We start from the raw sequence: 17,250 nt of genomic DNA, 5'->3' as shown, positions 1-17,250 counted from the left end.
GTTGCCCACATCGAGCTCCAAATTGATCGGCATGTGGCAAGGACCCTTTGAGGCACACGGTGAGTCAGGGACGTCGACTACGAGGTGAGGCGAACAGACAGGGGTGGGAAGCTACAGATTTACCACCTCAATCTGCTCAAACTCTGGAACGAGGAGGTCCCCATGGCGTTGGTGTCGGTGGTTCCGGAGAAGGCAGAGCTGGGGCCGGAGATTCAAAAGGGAGCATTGGCATCGTGTACCTCTCCGGTCCCCTGTGGAGACCACCTGTCCCCGACCCAACTAGCGGAGATTGCCCGGTTGCAGACCGAGTTTTCGGACGTGTTCTCGCCCCTGCCCGGCCGCACCGACCTCATAGAGCACCACATTGAGACGCCCCCAGGGGTGGTAGTGCATAGCCGCCCTTACAGGCTACCCGAACACAAGAAAAAAGTGGTTCGGGAAGAACTCGAGGCCATGCTCGAAATGGGCATCGTCGAGGAGTCCCACAGTGACTGGAGCAGCCCAGTGGTCTTGGTACCCAAGGCTGACGGGTCAGTCCGGTTCTGTGTAGACTATAGAAAAGTCAACGCGTTGTCAAAATTCGACTCGTACCCAATGCCTCGTATTGATGAGTTGCTCGATCGACTAGGCACGGCTCGCTTTTACTCGACACTGGATTTGAAAAAGGGTTATTGGCAAATCCCCTTGACTCCATTATCCCGAGAAAAAAAAAGACCTTTTCCACACGTTCAGCTTACACCAGTTTGTCACACTTCCTTTTGGGCTGTTTGGGGCACCCGCTATGTTCCAGTGGCTGATGGATAGGGTCCTCCGCCCCCACGCCACCTATGCGGCTGCGTACCTTGATGACATCATTATTTATATTAATGACTGGCCGCGGCACCTACAAAACCTGAGGGCCGTCCTTAAGTCGCTGAGGCGGGCGGGTCTCACAGCCAACCCGAAGAAGTGTGAGATTGGGCGGGTGGAAGTACGGTATCTGGGCTTCCACTTGGGCAATAGGCAGGTGCGTCCCCAAATTAACAAGACAGCAGCAATTGCGGCCTGCCCGAGGCCCAAGACCAAAAAGGGGGTGAGACAGTTCCTGGGGCTGGCTGGCTGGCTACTATCGTAGGTTTATACCTAATTATTCGGACGTCATCAGCCCGCTGACTGATCTGACTAAAAAGGGGGCACCAGATCCGGTCCAGTGGACGGAGCAATGCCAGCGGGCTTTCTCTGAGGTGAAGGCTGCACTGTGTGGGGGGCCACTGTTATACTCCCCTGACTTTTCTCTGCTGGGGGCCGTTTTGTCCCAGGAGGTGGAGGGGGAGGACCGTCCAGTGCTGTACATCAGCAGAAAGCTGTCGGTACGTGACGGGCGCTACAGCACCATTGAAAAGGAGTGCCTCGTAATCAAGTGGGTGGCCCTCCGCTACTACCTGCTGGGACGCCCTTTCACCCTCTGTTCGGACCATGTGCCCCTCCAGTGGCTCCACCGCATGAAGGATGCCAACGTGTGGATCACCTGTTGGTATCTGGCACTCCAACCCTTTAACTTCAAGGTGATCCACAGGCCAGGGGCGCAGATGGTCATGGCGGACTTCCTTTCCCGTCGGGGGGGTCAGCTTCAGGCCGGACGGCCGCCTGGCCTGAGTCGGGTGGTGGAGGTATGTGGCAGCGGGGGCGTGGTCAAGCGTCGGTCTGTGACCAGAGGGCGGAGTCAGGGAAGGTGAGTGGCAGAATCACTACACCTGAGGTCGATTAACGTGTGTTTGTGTGTCTTCCCCAGTGACCGCGCCCTATTTAAGGAGAGAGCGAGAGCAGAGGGGAGCTCTCTCCCCAACCAGACGACTTTTTTTGTGTGTGTGTGTGTGTGTGTGTGTGTGTGCGTGGCTGGGAGAGTTGATTTAGAACTGAAAACTGACGAACTGCCACACATACGTACCGTTTTCATCATAGAACTGACATGACAGGGTTTGGTTTTTCTAGGAGAATAAATAAAAGAGCAGAATTAACAAAAATATCAAATAACCCTTTCTGAGTTTTTCCACATGTGATTATGTGAATAAAGTGTGAAGGTGCATTTTAACCTGTTATGCTCTGAAATTGTACATGTGAATTCAAATAAACACCTGTTGCATCATGTGAACAATAAGGATCGTTTGTGACAATAAATTAATCATGTGAAAAAAAATTCACATCAGAAAAAATAAAACCAAATGAACGATATGTGAAAAAGTAACATGTGAAAGTAAAGAAATTGTGAAAAAAATTACATGTGAAAATGTAAACACATGCACAACATGTGAAAAAATAACCTGAAAACAATCATGAGTAAAAATAACATGTGAAAGTCAATGAATCTTGTGTAAAGACAAAACTAATAATTTACATATGTGAACAATATAAACAGATGCACGATATGCGAAGAGTCTCAAAACCATGTGTCTCAGTTTAATCTGTGAATTATTTGATTATTCTCAGTGAAATTCACATGACTTTTCTGGAAGGGAAGAAAGTGTCAGAAGACTGTACAAGATCTTGTGGATGTCAAAACTATGATCTGAAAAAGATATCTTGATGATCACTTACGGGTATCATTTCACTATTGTTCACTGTAAAGTTGATAACAAGTCGACGGGACAAGTTCTTAAGCTCACGTTCCACAGTTTCAACACGAATGACTTTGATCTCAAACCCCAGGTATGAATTATTCTGTGACTATATGGAGAAAGGGGATATAGGTTTTATATACACCATAGATACATGACACTTAAATATATTATAATGGTTTACTTCAGTTACCATAAACTGTTCGGCAAAGCGATATGTCACTATGCCAACTTTGCACTGCTCCTCTGAGACATTTGAAAATGGTTCAGTCGGGACAAAAACATCCAAAGGAAGATCATCATCAGACACCTACAGTATTAGACAGTAAAGACGGATATTATTTACCTCAGATTCTATTCACATAAACACTTGGTACTGATAGGTCTTCATTAATTTGGTGGTTGTAATTGTTAGATCTTTTCCTTCCTGCTATTCCTACAAAAATATTAGTCATTATTCCACAGAACTGTTGAATTATCTGATGACTGAACAGAAGGTTTAGAGTCATGTTCGATAGTGCTGGCTATATTTCAGATCACAGGTTTATATTAATCCACACATTCTAAAGTTATTTTTTTCAGAGGTACTGTATGGCAGACAAGCTCCATTGTCTAAGCCTATTATTAAACAAATCCCCAAGACCAACATATAATCATTGATATGGTGAAGCTTTCTGAAAGGAGACATTTAAAGAACATTTAAATAACATGTATAGATGGAGTCTCCAGTTTTCCAAGTCTTCAGGTCAGAGGAGTTTACTCTTTCAGGTTTTTCAATAACATGACAGACTGTCCAGTCAGCCGATGCTCAGAACTCCAACTACCAGAATGCAGAATGCAGAGCAATTTTGCAACATGGCTGCTGCGCACTGATCCAAATCTCCAAAATACTAAACACCAGTTTCTCAATCCACCCTCATTACCACACAGCATAGTAGGACTCACTTCACGTTCACTCAGTGCGAAGTATCGCTCAGTTCCATTGCGTCTGTGTGTATGAAGCCTTTTGATCGTGTTGCTACTCTGGATTTTGACTACTGTTTGTATTTTGGATTATTCCTTTTTTCCCCCTCTACTGTCCTGTTTGCTGATCACATGACCACTGCTTGTCCACTAATTCTGCTTCTGCTTCTCGATTTGCATTTGTTCACCAGTCTGTCTTCAATAAAGCTCTCTCTGCAATTTCATCTGACTGTTGCCTGTGTTTCTAACAGTATACTTTGTATACAGTATGCAGTATCCACAACATGGATGCAGCAAAGGAGTGAGGACAGGCTGCATTAGCCATACAGGGATGCTTTCTCGGAGAGCAGCAGCTGTGGCTCGCAAAGATGGATGCCTGCATCTCCCAACTCATCACAGCTGTGTCCAAAAGGCTCCTAGCGCAACCTGCGTTAGTGGTGAATGCTCATTCCCTCGTCCCTCGACCGAGTGGCTTATTGGGGAATGTAGCTGACTGTAATGCTCTCTCTACACTGCAGCCCAAACTGCGACCACTGATCAGCAACATGTCACCCAGTTTATCAACATGCTCACGGGAAACACACTTAAGTGGGCATCTGCTGTATGGGAGAAGGGCGGCAGACCTACAGCCTCATATGAATGTTTTATGGAACTATTTCACTGGGTCTTCAAACACCACCCAGAGGGTGTGGAGGCAGGTGATTAGTTGCTCACCATCAAACAGGGGAATAGGCGAGTGGCTGAATACGCTCTGGAGTTCTGCACCATTGCCATGGGTCGAGTGGCCACACGCACTCATGGAGTGTGTTATGCACGCGCTTGGGACCCAGTCGTTATGGGAAACACCTGAGCGCAATCAGCACGTGCAGAGATGGAAGCTGTTTTCACAGAGCCTTTGCGAAGCATTATCACTGTCACATTTGTTTTTCGCCATGTTTATAATGCTGTTTAAATACTCTGATTTCTGTTTTGCTTTTGTAACTATCATGCCCGCTAATAAATACTCTTCCTACACTTAGATCCATCTACCACCATCTATCTTGCAGTGTTCTGATCCCCAGAGCTTTAATCCAGCCACATATAAAAAGTTGTACGCCTCAATGCTCTTCCAGTTTTTCATCTGTTTGTCCATGTAAAACGATGTCTGCAGCACCAGGTAGTTTGAGATGTCAGGGAACTCAACGGATAGATAATTTTCCAACTCATAGGAGAAATCCTTCTTTGTTAGCATGTAAGGATCTATCCCATTGAGTGGATTCTGTATCTACTTCTTTTGAGTGTACTTCTTGATTTTAATAACTTGCTTGTTTGCTGTACACAAACATGGCAACCAGTTCTTGTGTTAATCAACCGACTCCACTTTTGGATCATTAATCCCTTTTGACTGAGAATGCCTTGCATGCATGGTTTTATGTTGGCTTCTGTCACATCCATGCAGTTTTAAATACAATACCTACAATTAAAAACAGTTTGTTTTTATTGCATTTATTTAATTCCTGGGCTCCCATCTGTAACAGGGAGTGATGTTGCATTACATTAATACACTTTACAATAGATTATTAGATTCTAATAGAACAGATGAGCCAAAATAATTAGGGATCTTTTTTAATGGGCCCTGACTCCTTGCAAGTATGAATAGGTGGGCCTCAAAGCAGAAAAGGTTGAGAACCCCTGTTCTAAGGGAGATGCTCGGGAGGTTTGTCATAGCCTACATTGATGACATTCTCATCTACATCCTCGACATCAAAAGCCATGAAACCCACGTCAAAGCAGTTTTGTCCAAACTGCGAAGCAACCACTAGTTTGTCAAAGCTGACAAGTGCGAATTTCATGTGACCCAAGTCTTCTTCCTGAGCTATGTGATCAGAGCCCAGGGAATCACCATGGACCAAGACAAGATCTCAGCATGCCTACTACCATCAAGGAGCACCAACGTTTCCTGGGCTTTGCCGATTTTTATAGAAGAGTCACAAGGGGGTTCAACTCGATTGTGACCCCCCCCCCCTCACAGCCCTGCTTAAAAAGGGGCCCAAGCACCTCAAGTGGAACTCAGAGGCTGAAGAAAGCTTTTGATAAGCTGAAAGCAGCCTTCCCCACAGCACCATCCTCAAACACCCAGACCCCACCAAACCCTTCATTGTCGAGGTGGATGCCTCTAAAATGGACATAGGATGAGTCTTATCCCAATGCTTCAGTGAAAGGCCCAAACTTCACCCAGTGGCTTCCTTCTCAAGGAAACTCACACCCACTGAACAAAATTACAACACTGGGAACCAAGAACTGTTAGCCATCAAGTTGGCACTAGAGGAGTGGAGGCACTGGCTGGAGGGGGTGACTCACCCATTTACCATCTTTACTGACCATAAATACCTGGAATACCTCAAGACAGCTAAAAGACTGAACCTTTGACAAGCTCGCTGGCCTCTGGTTTGTTTTTACATGCTTTCAGTTCACCATTGCTTTCCAATCTGGCTCTTAAGATATCAAAGCAGATGCATTTCCCCAATTTTTTCCTCCTCCAGTTCCAAATAAGGAATCTGAACCCATAATACCCACCGCCTGTTTCATAAACTCCCTTACCTGGAACATAGACCATGAGCTCACCCAAACCACACGTCACCCACTTCCAGAAAGCTGCCCTTTTAATCATAAGTATGTGCCCCTACAGCTGCATGGATGGCTGATCACCTGGGCACACTCCTCTCCTGCCACTGGCCACCTGGGCAGCCAACACACTTATCACACTTATCAAAGTGAAGTATTGGTGTCCCAACATGCTCACAAACATAAATTAGTTCATTTCATCTTGATCTGTGTGTGCACAAGCTAAGGTAACCCAGCCACCACCTGTGGGCAAAATCATGCTGCTACACACACCCCAACATCCATGGTCCCACCTCGTCATTGACTTCATCATGTACCTCCCTAAATCTCAAAACAACACTGTCATTCTGGTCATTATTGATCAATTGTCGAAATTCCTATGACTCATTCCATTACCTGGTCTCCCCACAGCCCAATGAAACAGCTGAACTCCTCTTCAGCCATGTATTCCAGGACTTTGGTATCCCGGAGGATATCATCAGTGATCAAGGGTTGCAATTCTCATCACATCTCTAGGCAAAGTTCATGGACAAACTGGGAGTATCCATGAGTCTAATGTCATGCTACCACTCTCAGTCCAATGGCCAAGTGAAGAGGGTGAATCAATAAATTGTGTTTCCTCTGGATGTTTTGCACCACGAACCTACAAGATTGGGTCCAATTCCTATCATGGGCTGAGTATGCTCAGAGGTCTGTCTGACATGCAGCCACACAACTCACCACCTTCCAGTGCATGCTGGGGTATCAACCTCCACTGTTCCCCTGGGATGACTCCACTACTAACGTGCCTGCAGTTGCTGAATGGTACAAATGCAGTGTGCAGGCATGGGAGAGTGTCCACCAACTCTAAGAGCTAGTAGTAAAAAAGTACAAGCATTTTGCAGACGGTCATAGATGGGAGACCCTTCTGTACTAACCTGGAGATAGGGTATGGCTGTCCACCAAAGATATTCGAAACCACAAGCATGTAAAAAGCTCACTGCAAAGTTCATCGGACTTTTCAAAATAACCCAGCATGTCAATGATGTCAGTTACAAGCTCGACCTCCCCCAGCTAATGTTCAGAACTCCAATTCTAAGAATGCACAGCAATCTTTCAACATGGCCGCCACACACCGAGCCAAATCTCCAAATGTTAAACATCTGTTTCTCGTTACAGCCTCATTACCACACAGCATATAAGGGACACACTTCACATTCAATCAATATGAAGTATGGCTCAGTTCCATTGCATCTGTGTTTATGAAGCCATTAATTGTGTTGCTACTTTGGATTTTAACTACTGATTTTATTTTAGATTATGCCTTGTGTTTTTGCCTCTACTGTCCTGTTTGCTGATCGCATGACCAGTGCTCGCTCACTCATTCTGATTCTGCCTCTTAATTTGGATTTGTTCACCAGCCTGTCTGCAATTTCATCCTACTGTCGCCTGTGTTTCTGACACAGACTGCATAATTTTCATCTTATTAACCTCAGGAGAAAGAAAAAACAGAGCCTGGTGAGGGAATGAGTGTTTTTGTAGCTGGTATATAAACTTGGTAATTGGAAATTTGACATCCATAAATATAACTCTGAATAGCTAAAACATATATCTTGGTAATCTTTAATATATTAAAAATAGTACTGTTTGCAAAAGTTACCACTTGTCATGTTATAAGAGGAATAAAACAATTTCCTATAACGTCACACTCCTAAATGTTTTATTCCTGTGGTATTAATACATTTGAGGTGAGTTTTACCTTTGGAGCAGAGATTTCTACAAGCCTAGGAACTGTGGTGGTCATCCTACACATATTAACTACAGTCATGTTAAATTCCTCTAGGTCATAGTTCTTGGTTGGTTCATTAAACGGTAAGGTGATGAGGGAGTGGATGTACTTCTTCTCAGCCCTGTGTTGCACAGACATTGACATATCTTTCAGTCTAACTTTATGGACTCTTTCTGATCTGAACAGTGTATTCAAATGTTAGTTTGCTTACCTGATGGACATTCTTTTAAAGTTACTGTCAGTAGCAAACAATTTATTGCACATTTTTTTAATTTGTCTTAATCTTTTTAAGTCTTTCAGGTCACTAGAGTTGGATGAATTACTTATCAATGCCCTTATTTCATCCAAATCACACTTTATTACATTACATTTGATCTCTTGCTCACCTAAAGATTAATGATCAAAAAGAAGACAGAAAACAGAAAAATCTATATTAATAATTTATCAAAACGAAGAAATTGCTAAAAATTACAGTTACTATCAAAAAGAAGACAGAAAAGAGAAAAATCTATTTTAATAATTTATCAAAACGAAGAAATTGCTTTCAAATCATTCAGGAAAATTCAAATTGTGGCTTACTTATATTGAAGACAAAACTTTTGTTTTGAGTTGTGATTGAATGATTTTGTACCACACTGATGTTGTTTACACCCGTTATATTTGTGGTGAGATTGACAGAGGTGCACTCTGCATAACACTGGGATGCCCCCCAGTTGCAGTGTAATGTAGTAAGGTTTTCTGCAATTTCCAATTCGGTGCTGTTGTAGAAGAAAAAGTTCTCATTCCTTTTAGCTGCATAGAAAGAAGAAACAAAGAAACCAGTAAGCTATTTTCCACTGGTTAACACTGTAGAACGAACAAACAAACAAACAAACAAACATCGATGAGCGTGTGGTGAGTGCTGAGAAAAAGGAAAAAAGTCTTCAACCTGAGTCATTAACACAGGACAGGTTTTTTGGCTGCTGATTAGGTGGTGGCATGTAAACCTGAGAGAGAGCAAGAGAGAGAGAGAGAAGTCCACAGACAAAAGCAGAAACAAGCAGACAGAGAATAAATATTTTTTAGCAAAACTACTGCACAAATAGTTTACTCACTTGATTTTTTGATACTAACTCAGTACTTACCAGAAGTACAGCGAAGGGGGTCATATGATCATATGAGCACGTTACAATGTTGTGGCTATTAAAGTTGGTGTAAGACCCTGTGTTTTTCCACTTGTGCTCTAATCAGGACCAAATAAAAATCTATTATTAGTTTAAACCTAAGAGTTGCCAAAGGTCAGACCCTATGTACACACACGAGAAGAAGATGATCAAAATGAATGCTGTAAACTTTTGAAAAGCAGTTTTCAAAAGATGGATATGAATCGAGTCATTTGGGTTTCTGTGATATTCCTGAGGTGCCATGAGTCACTCTGAGAACCATGTAATATGAATTAATATTGTTTTCTACGGGGTGGCACGGTGGTATAGTGGTTAGCGCTGTCGCCTCACAGCAAGAAGGTCCGGGTTCGAGCCACGTGGCCGGCGAGGGCCTTTCTGTGCGGAGTTTGCATGTTCTCCCCGTGTCCGCGTGGGTTTCCTCTGGGTGCTCCGGTTTCCCCCACAGTCCAAAGACATGCAGGTTAGGTTAACTGGTGACTCTAAATTAACCGTAGGTGTGAATGTGAGTGTGAATGGTTGTCTGTGTCTATGTGTCAGCCCTGTGATGACCTGGCGACTTGTCCAGGGTGTACCCCGCCTTTCGCCTGTAGTCAGCTGGGATAGGCTCCAGCTTGCCTGCTACCCTGTAGAACAGGATAAAGCGGCTAGAGATAATGAGATGAGATGAGATTGTTTTCTACTTCACTTGTAAATGTGGCAAGAAAAACGAATGTTCATTACATCCTTTAAAAAAGCATTTGCTGACAATATCTTTTTCATTTAGGATTACTGGAAGGTGCAGGCATATAAAGTTTAATTTTATGTTTATTTCATTATGAAAAATTTCTTGGAATTTATTGTTATTAATTAGCCAAATAATTAACAAAATAGACAAACAAATAAAATAAATTAAATAGATAGTAAGAAGAATGAAGAAACAAATAACTTTATTTATTAAATGCTTAATAAGTTAATCCTAAAATTCTATGTACTTATTTCCTGACATTATTATTATTATTATTATTATTATTATTATTATTATTATTATTATTATTATTATTTGCAGTAGTAGTAGTAATATAGGGTCCAGGGAATTTAACAGCTTAATGTGTTTTGCTTCATTATTATACAGAATGGATATAGAGCATGGAATATCCAATGAACCATTTGAAATGTGACTGCAATGTTTTACTGATAACTAGGGTTCTAGTCCTTTTAAAGGTTGGAAAAGCCTTGCCAAAGTGTGTATGCAGAACTGGTGATGGCTCACTTATACACAACAGTTAATTCTCTAGGTCATTGATCAGAAGGCCATGAGTTCAAACACAGACAAGCTGCTGCTGTTGGGCCCTTGAGCAAGGCCCTTAACGCTATCTGCCTAATGGGTTCCATATCATAGCTGACCCTGTACTCAGCATCCTAACAATATGAGAAGGAAAGAATTTCAATGTGCTGTAATGCATGTGTGTGAAATAAAGGCTTCTTCAACGCATGATGGATTTTATTTTAACCGAGAATTAAATGTATATTTTCATTTTAACCTCCCAGAAATCTAGGTGGACTTTTTTTGAGGAGTTAGCATTAACCTCCATTGTCAGGAATCTCTCTCACAGTCTGCATTTACAGCATTTTTTTTTTAAGTATTTCATCCAGTATATGAGGTGATCTTAGTCGTCTTTACTTGTCAGGTGTATTAACTTGATGGATGCACATAAAGCACTATTTATTTCATAATAATCAACCGATCATCATTATCAACAATTTACACACCTCATTTTTTGTAAAATGCTAGAATTTAACCTGAGATTTAGAGTTGTGTACCCAATTGTCCATGTTCTTCCAACTTTAATCCAACCCCATGTGTACAAGTTTATTATGAAATCAGGTTCTCATCACTGTTGGTTCTCAAAAATATTGCACCACCAATCACAAAACTCTTCACTTTACAAAAACATACTGTGGCAGCGGGGGCGTGGTCAAGCATTGGTCTGTGACCGGAGGGCGGAGTCAGGGAAGGTGAGTGGCAGAATCACTACACCTGAGGTCGATTAACGTGTGTTTGTGTGTCTTCCCCAGTGACCACGCCCTATTTAAGGAGAGAGCGAGAGCAGAGGGGAGCTCTCTCCCCAACCAGACGACTTGTGTGTGTGTGTGTGTGTGTGTGTGCGCGCGCATGTGCATGGCTGGGAGAGTTGATTTAGAACTGAAAAGTGCTAAATAAACGAGTTTTGGAACTTGAATTCTGGCCTGCCGTCTTTCTGTGCTCCTCCCACTCTTACAAACTGCCACAGTGGTGCTGAAACCTGGGACCGAGCACAGGAAAAGAACAGCCCCATGGAGTCCTCCCCCTTCGCAGACCTGGTCCACGCCATCGCCACGGCCCAGCAGAGCCAGCACCAGGCGCTAATCACCCTCCAGAAGGAGCAAGAGCACCGGTTCGAGGCCCTGGTGTTGGTGCAGCAGGAAGATCGACAGGCATTCCGGCAACTCCTCGCGTCGGCGGGGTCCACAACCTCCACCGCCGCAGGCCCTTCTCCCCTCACCCTAACTAAGATGGGCCTGCATGACGACCCCGAGGCCTTCCTCACGCTCTTCGAGAAGGCAGCAGAGGCCTCGGGCTGGCCGGTGGAACAGCGCATGGCGCGCCTCCTCCCCCTGCTAACGGGCGAGGCGCAGCTGGCCGTGCTACAGCTCCCTGCCGACCGCTGGCTGGCCTACGTGGACCTTCGCCAGGCCGTCCTCCAGCGGGTGGGGCACACCCCCGAACAGCAGCAACAGGGCTTCCGCGATCTGTGTCTGGAGGAAGTCGGCCGGCCGTTCGCGTTTTGCCAGCAGCTCCGGGATGCCTGCTGGTGGTGGTCGAGGGACAACAACCGCGACGCCGAGGGAATCATCAATCAGGTGGTGCTGGAGCAATTCATTGCCAGCCTACCTGAGGGGACCACGGAGTGGGTCCAGTGCCACCGCTCGGCGTTGCTGGATCAGGCCATCGAGTTGGCGGAGGACCATTTGGTGGCTGTTCCGATGGCAGGACAGCGGACAACCTCTTCTTCCCTCGCCTCTCTCTCTCTCTCTCCCTCTCCCCTCCTGTGTCTCGTCCTTGTCCCGTTCCCCTACTGCGGAGGCGGGGGCCGTCCCCATCCCAGCCAGCCTGTCGCACCCGCGGTGCCCTCCCGTTTTTCCCTTCTGTGTCTGTCTCTTCCCCCTCCCAGGTGAGTGAGCCCCAGAGCGCCAGTGCAGAGAGGAAGCCCGGGCCGGTTTGCTGGTGCTGCGGGGAGCCGGGCCACCTCCAACAGCAGTGCTTGGTAATGGAAGTGGGCGCGGTGGTTCGGATCCCCGACGCGCCAGGAGCCGCCCTCGATACACAGGAGTGTATCGCATACCGTTGAGTATCCAAGGGGATACATATCAGGCGTTGGTGGACTCTGGCTGTAATCAGACCTCAATTCACCAAAGACTGGTGCAAGACGAGGCATTGGGGGGAAGCACAGGGGGTGAAGGTGTTGTGTGTGCACGGGGATGTTCACAGCTACCCTTTAGTGTCGGTCCACATTTTTTTAAGAGTGGATAAATTTAGAGTAAAGGCGGCGGTTAATCCTCACCTCACCCACTCGATAATTTTGGGGACGGATTGGCCGGGATTCGGGGAGTTAATGAGCCATTTAGTGAAGCGTGGGTCCTGCCGTAGTTCAGCAGGGGGAGGTCCCGGTGTTGCATTGGCGGGAGCAGCTGTCACAGAGCCGTCTACGTCATCTCCGCGTCAGAGTGAGGAGCCGCAGGCTCCTCCTCCCTCTCTCGGGGAATCCCTCGCAGATTTTCCGTTAGAGCAATCGCGAGATGCGACTCTGCGACATGTGTTTGACCAAGTGAGAGTAATCGATGGTCAAACATTCCAGCCAAACGCCACCCCATCCTTCCCCTATTTTTCTATTATGAAGGATAGCTTATACCAAGTGACGCAGGACACTCAGACTAAAGAACAAGTCACACAGCTTTTGATTCCAATGAGCCGCCGGGAATTGCTATTCCAGGCGGCTCACTTTAATCCCATGGCTGGACACTTAGGGCAGGATAGAACACTAGCCCGACTAATGGCCCGGTTCTATTGGCCAGGGATTTGTGGTGATGTCCGTAGGTGGTGTACGGCGTGCCGCAAATGCCAGTTAGTAAATCCAGCGGCCATTCCAAAAGCGCCTTTGCACCCTCTACCGTTAATCGAGACCCCGTTCGAAAGAATTGGGATGGATCTCGTCGGGCCATTAGATCAGTCAACACGAGGATACCGCTTTATTTTAGTTCTGGTGGACTATGCAATGTGATACCCGGAAGCAGTGCCTCTTCGCAATATCTCAGCATGCAGTATTGCGGAAGCGCTCTTCAGCGTCATCTCCCGAGTTGGAATCCCGAAAGAGATTCTGACTGACCAAGGCACCTCGTTTATGTCACGTACACTGAACAAACTGTATGGGTTATTAGGTATTAAGCCGATCCGCACCAGCGTGTATCACCCACAAATGGATGGTTTAGTTGAATGGTTCAATCACACCCTCAAAAACATAATTAAAAAATTCATAAGTGAGGACACACATAATTGAGATAAATGGCTCGAACCCTTGTTATTTGCAGTGCGAGAGGTCCCCCAAGCCTCCACGGGGTTCTCCCCGTTCTAACTGTTATATGGGTGCAAGCCGCGCGGCATTCTAGATGTGCTGCAAGAAAATTGGGAGGAGGGACCTTCACCAAGTAAAAATGAAATTCAATACATCATTGACCTGTGCGCAAAACTCCACACACTCACACACCTAACCCAGGAGAATTTGCGGCAGGCCCAAGAACAGCAAACACGCCTGTACGACAGGGGTACGCGCCTTAGGGAGTTCGCACCAGGAGATAAAGTACTCGTACTGTTGCCCACATCGAGCTCCAAATTGATCGCCAAGTGGCAAGGACCCTTTGAGGTCAGACAGCGAATCAGGGATGTCGACTACGAGGTGAGGTGAATGGACAGGGGTGGGATGCTACAGATTTACCACCTCAATCTGCTCAAACTCTGGAACGAGGAGGTCCCCATTGGGTTGGTGTCAGTGGTTCTGGAGAAGGCGGAGCTGGGGCCAGAGATTCAAAAGGGAGCATTGGCATCGTGTACCTCCCCGGTCCCCTGTGGAGACCACCTGTCCCCGACCCAACTTGCGGAGATTGCCCGGTTGCAGACCGAGTTTTCAGACGTGTTCTCGCCCCTGCCCGGCCGCGCCGACCTCATAGAGCACCACATTGAGACGCCCCCAGGGGTGGTAGTGCATAGCCGCCCTTACAGGCTACCCAAACACAAGAAAAAAGTGGTTCGGGAAGAACTCGAGGCCATGCTCGAAATGGGCATCGTTGAGGAGTCCCACAGTGACTGGAGCAGCCCGGTGGTCTTGGTACCCAAGGCCGACGGGTCAGTCCGGTTCTGTGTAGACTATAGAAAAGTCAACGCGGTGTCTAAATTCGACGCGTACCCAATGCCTCGTATTGATGAGTTGCTCGATCAACTAGGCACGGCTCGCTTTTACTCGACACTGGATTTGAAAAAGGGTTATTGGCAAATCCCCTTGACTCCATTATCCCGAGAAAAAAAATGACCTTTTCCACACGTTCAGCTTACACCAGTTTGTCACACTTCCTTTTGGGCTGTTTGGGGCACCCGCTATGTTCCAGTGGCTGATGGATAGGGTCCTCTGCCCCCACACCATCTATGCGGCTGCGTACCTTGATGACATCATTATTTATATTAATGACTGGCCGCGGCACCTACAAAACCTGAGGGCCATCCTTAAGTCGCTGAGGCGGGCGGGTCTCACAGCCAACCCGAAGAAGTGTGCGATTGGGCGGGTGGAAGTACAGTATCTGGGCTTCCACTTGGGCAATAGGCAGGTGCGTCCCCAAATTAACAAGACAGCAGCAATTGCAGCAATTGCGGCCTGCCCGAGGCCCAAGACCAAAAAGGGGGTGAGACAGTTCCTGGGGCTGGCTGGCTACTATCGTAGGTTTATACCTAATTATTCGGACGTCACCAGCCCGCTGACTGATCTGACTAAAAAGGGGGCACCAGATCCGGTCCAGTGGACAGAGCAATGCCAGCGGGCTTTCTCTGAGGTGAAGGCTGCACTGTGTGGGGGGCCACTGTTACACTCCCCTGACTTTTCTCTCCCCTTTATGTTACAGACAGATGCGTCAGACAGAGGGCTGGGGGCCATTTTGTCCCAGGAGATGGAGGACCGTCCAGTGCTGTACATCAGCAGAAAGCTGTCGGTACGTGACGGGCGCTACAGCACCATTGAAAAGGAGTGCCTCGTAATCAAGTGGGTGGCCCTCCGCTACTACCTGCTGGGACGCCCTTTCACCCTCTGTTCGGACCATGTGCCCCTCCAGTGGTTCCACCGAATGAAGGATGCCAACGTGTGGATCACCCGTTGGTATCTGGCACTCCGACCCTTTAACTTCAAGGTGATCCACAGGCCAGGGGCGCAGATGGTCATGGCAGACTTCCTTTCCCGTCGGGGGGGTCAGCTTCAGGCCGGACGGCCGCCTGGCCTGAGTCGGGTGGTGGAGGTATGTGGCAGCGGGGGCGTGGTCAAGCGTCGGTCTGTGACCAGAGGGCGGAGTCAGGGAAGGTGAGTGGCAGAATCACTACACCTGAGGTCGATTAACGTGTGTTTGTGTGTCTTCCCCAGTGACCGCGCCCTATTTAAGGAGAGAGCGAGAGCAGAGGGGAGCTCTCTCCCCAACCAGACGACTTTTGTGTGTGTGTGTGTGTGTGTGTGTGCGCGTGCGTGGCTGGGAGAGTTGATTTAGAACTGAAAAGTGCTAAATAAACGAGTTCTGGAACTTGAATTCTGGCCTGCCGTCTTTCTGTGCTCGTCCCACTCTTACGAACTGCCACACATACGTACCGTTTTCATCACAGAACTGACATGACAGGGTTTGGTTTTTCTAGGAGAATAAATAAAAGAGCAGAATTAACAAAAATATCAAATAACCCTTTCTGAGTTTTTCCACATGTGATTATGTGAATAAAGTGTGAAGGTGCATTTTAACCTGTTATGCTCTGAAATTGTACATATGAATTCAAATAAACACCTGTTGCATCATGTGAACAATAAGGATCGTTTGTGACAATAAATTAATCATGTGAAAAAAAATTCACATCAGAAAAAATAAAACCAAATGAACGATATGTGAAAAAGTAACATGTGAAAGTAAAGAAATTGTGAAAAAAATTACATGTGAAAATGTAAACACATGCACAACATGTGAAAAAATAACCTGAAAACAATCATGAGTAAAAATCACATGTGAAAGTCAATGAATCTTGTGTAAAGACAAAACTAATAATTTACATATGTGAACAATATAAACAGATGCACGATATGTGAAGAGTCTCAAAACCATGTGTCTCAGTTTAATCTGTGAATTATTTGATTATTCTCAGTGAAATTCACATGACTTTTCTGGAAGGGAAGAAAGTGTCAGAAGACTGTACAAGATCTTGTGGATGTCAAAACTATGATCTGAAAAAGATATCTTGATGATCACTTACGGGTATCATTTCCCTATTGTTCACTGTAAAGTTGATAACAAGTAGACAGGGCAAGTTCTTAAGCTCACGTTCCACAGTTTCAACACGAATGACTTTGATCTCAAACCCCAGGTATGAATTATTCTGTGACTATATGGAGAAAGGGGATATAAGTTTTATATACACCATAGATACATGACACTTAAATATATTATAATGGTTTACTTCAGTTACCATAAACTGTTCGGCAAAGCGATATGTCACTATGCCAACTTTGCACTGCTCCTCTGAGACATTTGAAAATGGTTCAGTCGGGACAAAAACATCCAAAGGAAGATCATCATCAGGCACCTACAGTATTAGACAGTAAAGACGGATATTATTTACCTCAGATTCTATTCACATAAACACTTGGTACTGATAGGTCTTCATTAATTTGGTGGTTGTAATTGTTAGATCTTTTCCTTCCTGCTATTCCTACAAAAATATTAGTCATTATTCCACAGAACTGTTGAATTATCTGATGACTGAACAGAAGGTTTAGAGTCATGTTCGATAGTGCTGGCTATATTTCAGATCACAGGTTTATATTAATCCACACATTCTAAAGTTATTTTTTTC

The 17,250-nt window shown here is 45.7% G+C and overlaps 1 protein-coding gene across 1 annotated transcript in view; it reads right to left on the bottom strand.

Annotated features, from left to right (window-relative positions):
* LOC132898977 (uncharacterized) overlaps window positions 1–17,250 on the bottom strand; it is a 146,264-nt gene that overhangs the window by 74,396 nt on the left and 54,618 nt on the right. The window contains exons 21-31 of the mRNA XM_060940639.1: window positions 16,864–16,980; window positions 16,651–16,779; window positions 16,004–16,043; window positions 9,054–9,151; window positions 8,858–8,915; window positions 8,509–8,721; window positions 8,141–8,315; window positions 7,900–8,050; window positions 2,788–2,904; window positions 2,575–2,703; window positions 1,928–1,967 (exon numbers count right to left, since the gene is read on the bottom strand). Of these exons, the coding sequence (XP_060796622.1) occupies window positions 1,928–1,967; window positions 2,575–2,703; window positions 2,788–2,904; window positions 7,900–8,050; window positions 8,141–8,315; window positions 8,509–8,721; window positions 8,858–8,915; window positions 9,054–9,151; window positions 16,004–16,043; window positions 16,651–16,779; window positions 16,864–16,980 (1,267 nt within the window). The remainder of the gene's footprint in view (window positions 1–1,927; window positions 1,968–2,574; window positions 2,704–2,787; window positions 2,905–7,899; window positions 8,051–8,140; window positions 8,316–8,508; window positions 8,722–8,857; window positions 8,916–9,053; window positions 9,152–16,003; window positions 16,044–16,650; window positions 16,780–16,863; window positions 16,981–17,250) is intronic.

Source organism: Neoarius graeffei, chromosome 15, assembly GCF_027579695.1.
Source record: "Neoarius graeffei isolate fNeoGra1 chromosome 15, fNeoGra1.pri, whole genome shotgun sequence".
NCBI classification, from domain to species: Eukaryota; Metazoa; Chordata; class Actinopteri; order Siluriformes; family Ariidae; genus Neoarius; species Neoarius graeffei.
Note: the sequence above shows the minus strand (reverse complement) of the source record. Positions and strands in the feature narration are given on the sequence as shown.